The sequence below is a fragment of the Muntiacus reevesi genome, chromosome 14, assembly GCF_963930625.1.
Source record: "Muntiacus reevesi chromosome 14, mMunRee1.1, whole genome shotgun sequence".
Taxonomy (NCBI): domain Eukaryota; kingdom Metazoa; phylum Chordata; class Mammalia; order Artiodactyla; family Cervidae; genus Muntiacus; species Muntiacus reevesi.
Window position 1 is genome coordinate 3,271,093 of NC_089262.1, and position 5,827 is coordinate 3,276,919.

Genomic DNA, 5,827 nt, shown 5'->3' on the forward strand with positions numbered 1-5,827 from the left:
AAGGAAACCACAGATGACAGTTAGTTCCGACTGTCAATCTGCACGTTTAATGAGAAAGTCTGCCCGATTTAATGAATCCTGGTCCTTCATGCTGGCATCATTTTCAACAGAACTTGCGTCTTAGCACCTCGGTGGTGTCAGTTTTCAGCCCCGTTATGGCAGCTCGATGCGCCGTAATGGAAGGCGTTTGCCTTGTGAACTATTAAGCCTATATAAGCAATCACGACTCATTTACTGAGATGGAGAGGGCAGGGCGAGGCGTGTGTGTGTGTGTGTGTGTGTGTGTGTGTGTGTGTGTGTGTGTGTGTGTGTGTGTGTGCACATAGAGGAAGGGGATGGGGGACGACATGTGAATGACTGAGCAGCCCAAACTCAAATGTTTAATTGCACGGGTCACGTCCTGTGAGCCTTAGCACAAGGAACAAAACAACAAGAAAGGAAAAAATAGCATTTTATGTCACAAGCGCCAAGCAAAACCAAACCCGACTGGGTCGCAGTGACGAAGAGACCAGCAGGCCTGCGGCCACCAGGTGCCCACTCTTGCCGCGGCCTGTGGACTGATGCCGGCTCGTTCTGGGCCCCGGCCCTGGTCCTGCCTTTGTCTAAAATGCCTCTCCCCCTTCTCCCCTCTGCTGCAGACGGAAAGCTGGAAGGCAGGGTCAAGCCCTTTCCCTTACCTCCGGGATTTGGTGGGATTTCGGCTGCAGTCTACTGTGCACGCCCGCCCTCTGCACGGCGGCTCCTGCGGGCTGTGCACCACCCAGGCGCACGTGGGATGCAAGAGGCGGGGGTCTTTCATCTCAGCTGCTACCCAGGAGAGGGGAAGAACCGTTCCCAGCACCCTCGGGTGCCCGCGCTCCGTGCCAAGGTCAGCAGAGAGGCTCCCCCCTGCCGCCCACCCCTGCCGCTCGTTTTCTGTCTGTCCTTTAAGGATGAGAGAGGCCGGCGCTTTCTCTGTGGTGGTCCCAAGACCTCTGCCTGGTGCTAACAGATTGGAGGTGAAAGAACGCGGTGGAAACAGGGAGAGGAACAAATATTTCAGGTTAAGGCGACTCCAGAGGCTGGCGACTCTGATGACTAGCTGCCGTCACGGGCACGCAGCGGAGGAGTGGAGATGGGGACGGGAAACTCAGGGAACGGGGCAGCCCCTGCACATGCAGACCTTCCCGCTGGACTCCTGTGTCCCCTCGCCCAGCCCGCTGCCAGGCCTGTGGCGATGCTGCCACCTGCTGTTGTGCCCGGCGGGAGGCGGCTACACCTTTCCTGGGCTGGAGCCCCAGGAGGGGGGGGGGGGGAGGAGGGAGAGGAGCCAGGGGAGGAGGGAGAACAAAGGGCGCTTTCCCACTTCTTTATCAGGCTCTGGTGTTTTGTATTAGGTGGCAGGTTCTGATTTTAAAAGATACGTCAAAATATCATGAATTCCGGGAAACTCCACCAGGTTTTGGTCTCTGATTATAATGTAGCCTTTATAATCCTCTATCTGTAACTTCCTGTCTTAAAAAATGTGTCACCTCCTCATGCCCACATACTTTTACACACAGCTCGTCAAGTATTTTAACTAAAAGCCACGGAGTCTAAAGGATGAGGACCACTTTCAAGGCGCTCAGCTGGAAACAGGCTCCTCTGCATCGTGTCACAGCACATGAGCAGCTTACTGAGGACAGAGGAGCCTGCGAGGCTGTAGGCCGTGAGGTCACAAAAGAGCTGGACACCACTTAACGACTAAACGCGTCCTTAGGAAATTGGCCACTGATCCCATTGCCTTAAAATGCAGTGGTACTTGGCCAGCAAAAACGAACTTGCGTCCAACTCAGCTCATAGGAAGGCATCTCAAAAGATGGCCGAGGCAAAGTTGCTTGGAGGAAAAATATGATACCTTCTTGTAAGGCATCCTAAATGTTTTGTTTCATATAAACACGGGCTCCCACGGCATTGCACCTCCATAAGTAAATCAGGTGTTTCTTTGTTCCCTGATGTCAGCAGATATCAATTCCTGATTGATATTTACTTTATTCCCAGGGATCAGACTTCAAACAGCTATCCTCTGTAATAGAGCATGGAGCGAAGCGATGGAAAGGGAAAATGATACTGATCACCCCTTTGGGCAACAGCAATTCACTCTGATCCCTGACCTGTCTGCTGAGATTTGCTCTATCAGATCTAACGTGTTAAGGTTCCAGCTCCTCAGATAATTCACATTCCAACGTGTGCTATGATTCACATGTCATGTATTTATTTCTGAGTTGGTTGTTTGCAATGTAAATATATAATATTCATTCATTGTAACTTCAGATCGTTTTTTCTAAGAATAGATCTTTCAACAGTGTTATCACTTTCGGAGTCACAGAGCAAACCAGATGTTTCCCAATGTCGTCTAACCAAATTGTTTCCTTTATTTCTTTTCAGTTTCTCCTAAATTTTCGCACTGACTTTGATTGTTTTCCAGATATCTTTTTTTCTGAGTTTTTCTGCCAACATTCCTGTTGAGAATTCCCCCAAAGCGCTATGCGAGAAAGACAAAACGCTATTCACTGTTATCTATGGTTCTTTTCATTCTCTCTCATAAATCAGTCCTTTCAGCCACTTTATCACTGTTGCGTCTCTTCTTTGTACTTTTGAGTTTGTCAACATCATTTTGATAATGAGGCGCCCCGACTCACGTGGGTCTATCCAGATAGACACCACGTCAGGATGTCACAACTTCACAACACAGGAACACCAGGTAGGGATTCACAGCCACACACACACACACACACACACACACACACCTCTGCACCCATTCCAGCAGCCCAATCAATTTAAAGACCTGTCTTGTCTTAACCCTCAGTACAGACAGAGGCCTCTACATTGCAGCCTGGTGCCAGAGGGCTTATACATAAACCCTGCTTGACTGGGAAATCAAAGAGAGGTGAGCAGAGTTCAGATTTTCTCATGCTGAGGTATGAGGCTTGCCAAGAGACAAGACTGGACTAATAAGGTCTGGAACTGGCTTTATCTAGTTAATAGCAGCCTTTGACATCACAGAGCAAGATGCCACTTCTCTGTGTTTATGTCCTTAGGATGCGCCACAGGGAACGCGGACACGAAAGACATTCTTCTGTCGAGTGAAAATGCAGAGTGAACGTCAGGAATTCTGTCCCTGTTCCCTGCACAGCAGTTGCAGGAGGAGGTTAATTGATGATTATGACAATTATCATAAAAAAGCCAACAAAGCGGAGATGGTTTTCCCCGCTTTGCCGTCTACCTTTGTTTCTGGTTTCTCACCTGCCCCAGAAGCCCCAAATTGTCCTTCAGAGTCTGGTCTTCTTCTTAAGATGCATGCACCCTGCATGGCATTACCGGGTCTCCCAAACAAGGCTTCAGAGACCTCTAAGGAAGAATCGCTGTCATTGGTATCACCTAGCTAGCACAGAAACCTCTGAGCTGGCTTATAACCCCCTGAACAAGCAGATAAGCAAACCCAACTCCCCCTTTGAAGACTTCTGATGTACTTTTTTTTTAAATGGTAATTTTAATTAAATTGGAATGTATTTGAGTCATCATGTGCATTCATAATTTGGAATTTAAAAATATGATGAAAAATCATTTAATCTGAGGTGTCCCTTCTTTCTATTAAAAAGCTTTATGTATGTTCAATATTCATAGAATGCCACCTAGACATTAGACTTCTATGATTTCAAACATATGTCCCAGTGTAGCATTTGCTATTTCTTCTAGAGAGATTCTTGGGTTTATAGAAAGATGCATTTCCTCTGAGTGAAGGGCTGAACTAAATTCTAATGCTTCTGAAAGTGAGTTTTTACTCCTTGCCACAGAGGTTTTGTTGGCTATAAGCTCAGGCTTTGGGGTGGTCCCTTAGTTGCAGGAGAGAAAGGCCACTATTCTAATGTTTCAGGTGTGCTGACCAAACCCCAACGTGCAAGCAAGTGGTCGGTGCTGTGGCTTTAAAATCTCCCAGCTGAGTGTTCTGCAGGCTCGACCTTGGTCCACATTTTTAGCCAGTGGTCCACGCTGTGAAGTAAGCCAGCAGAGCTAGGGTGACTCCTGCTTCCACCCTGGCAGAGGGCAGAGGAAACGGGGGTTCAGGGAACAGCTGAACTTCACTGCAGAGGGAGACCCTGGGCACATCCCTGCCCCTGCAACACCCAGCTGGTGCCAGCTGGGGGCTTCCGGTTCCCGTCGGCATCCTTCTGTGTCGAAACAGGAAAACTGTGGTTCGAATGTGAACCTAAAGGGCACCTAGGCCAGGAATCTGTTAATATTAAGCCTCCAAGAAAGTCTTCCTTTCATTGGACACTTCGCAGATGGACCGAGAATCACAATGCCCTGGAGTGACAGTGGGCTTAACTGCATTGAGTCAATATATATTTTGTGACCCCTCTGTGTGAGTATAAAAATCGGTAAGTTACCATCCCTAAACTAGACATTCTTACATTCTGATAGAGAGAGGAGGGGACAGTAGGTTCACAAATAGCAATGAAGGGATAAATATGAGACCCAAAACCTGAGTAAAGTTATTATTCAAGAACACTTTATTATTTTTCCTTTTTAAACATGTATTTATTTTTAATTGGGGGATAGTTGCTTTACAATATTGTGTTGGTTTCTGCCATGCAGCATCATGAATCATAGGTACACATATGTCCCCTTCCTCTTCAACCTCCCTCCCACCTCCCACCCCATCCTATCCTTCTAGGTTGTCATCGAGCACCGGTTTGAGCTCCCTGAGTCACAGCCATTCCCAAGAACACGTTTACATGTGTTTTTAACATGTATTTATACATTTATGGGCTTCCCTGATAGCTCAGTTGGTAAAGAATCTGCCTGCAATGCAGGAGACCCCAGTTTGATTCCTGGGTCAGGAAAATCCACCAGAGAAGGGATAGGCTACCCACTTCAGGATTCTTGGGCTTCCCTTGTGGCTCAGATGGTAAACAATCCACCTGCAATGCGGGAGACCTGGGTTCGAGCCTTGGGTTGGGGAAATCCCCTGGAAAAGGGAAAGGCTACTTAGCCTCTCCAGTATTCTGGCCTGGAGAATTCCATGGACTGTATAACCCATGGGGTCGCAAAGAGTTGACCACTGCTGAGTGACTTTCACTTGAACTTATATACACATTCATTCATTCTCCCTGCATTTGTGTTCTGCTATGTATAAGGCCTGGTTCCAGGATTACAGACACAGGTACACTGAGGCACAAGCCCTGCTCCTGTTCTGCAGTCAACAGTGTGTGACAGTATACACTCACCTCATGTAATTCTGGCAACAGACCTGGTATCATCACCCCCTATTACATACAACAGTAAGGACGGCAACCTTGGACAGGTGACCAGCTCTCAGCCACACTGAGGAGTCGGTGATTAAGATTTGGCAACAGAACTCTGACGTCAAAGTTCAGACTCTGGCTTTAAAACTTGATAGCTGTGTGACCCTGGACAAGTTGCTCAACCTCTCTGTTGGAGTTTCCTCACGCTGCAGAGGTCTCTAGTGAGATTCAAGCAAGTTAATCCTTTTCTAGATCTACCTGGATAGATCTGGCATATAAGAAAGTTCCTTGAAATCTTTGTGGGCTTTTAACATTAAAAGTATATATTTTTTTCAATTGCTTCAAGGCTTGATCTGGTTGGTTTAATGGAAGTAACTTGCCTTCCTTCTAACTTTCCTTTCTCCTTCCTGCCCTTCTCTTCCTCTTCTTCTCTTTCTTGCTCCTGCTGCTCCTGCCCTCCCCCCAACCCCCAATCTTTTGATTTGGCAGCTAGCATGATTATTTACCCGCTACAGCAACAGAGGGCTTCCCAGGTGGGGCTAGAGGTAAAGAACTCATCT

At 47.5% G+C, this 5,827-nt stretch overlaps 1 protein-coding gene across 6 annotated transcripts; it reads left to right on the plus strand.

The window, feature by feature from the left end:
* Positions 1 to 333: 333 nt before the first annotated feature.
* LOC136146567 (uncharacterized) lies at positions 334 to 3,481 on the plus strand. Of its 6 annotated transcripts, none has more exons than XR_010659014.1 (4): positions 334 to 530; positions 639 to 868; positions 2,020 to 2,908; positions 3,060 to 3,481. XR_010659014.1 is itself a non-coding variant. In XM_065905514.1 (3 exons), the coding sequence occupies exons 1-3, from the start codon at positions 455 to 457 to the stop codon at positions 3,405 to 3,407; spliced, it is 654 nt and encodes a 217-aa protein (XP_065761586.1). In that variant the 5' UTR covers positions 334 to 454; the 3' UTR covers positions 3,408 to 3,481. The 6 variants fall into 6 exon arrangements, 1 of the variants encoding a protein (XP_065761586.1); XR_010659016.1 differs by having other exon boundaries at positions 2,828 to 2,908; XR_010659013.1 differs by having other exon boundaries at positions 2,020 to 3,481.
* The last annotated feature ends 2,346 nt before the right edge of the window (positions 3,482 to 5,827 follow it).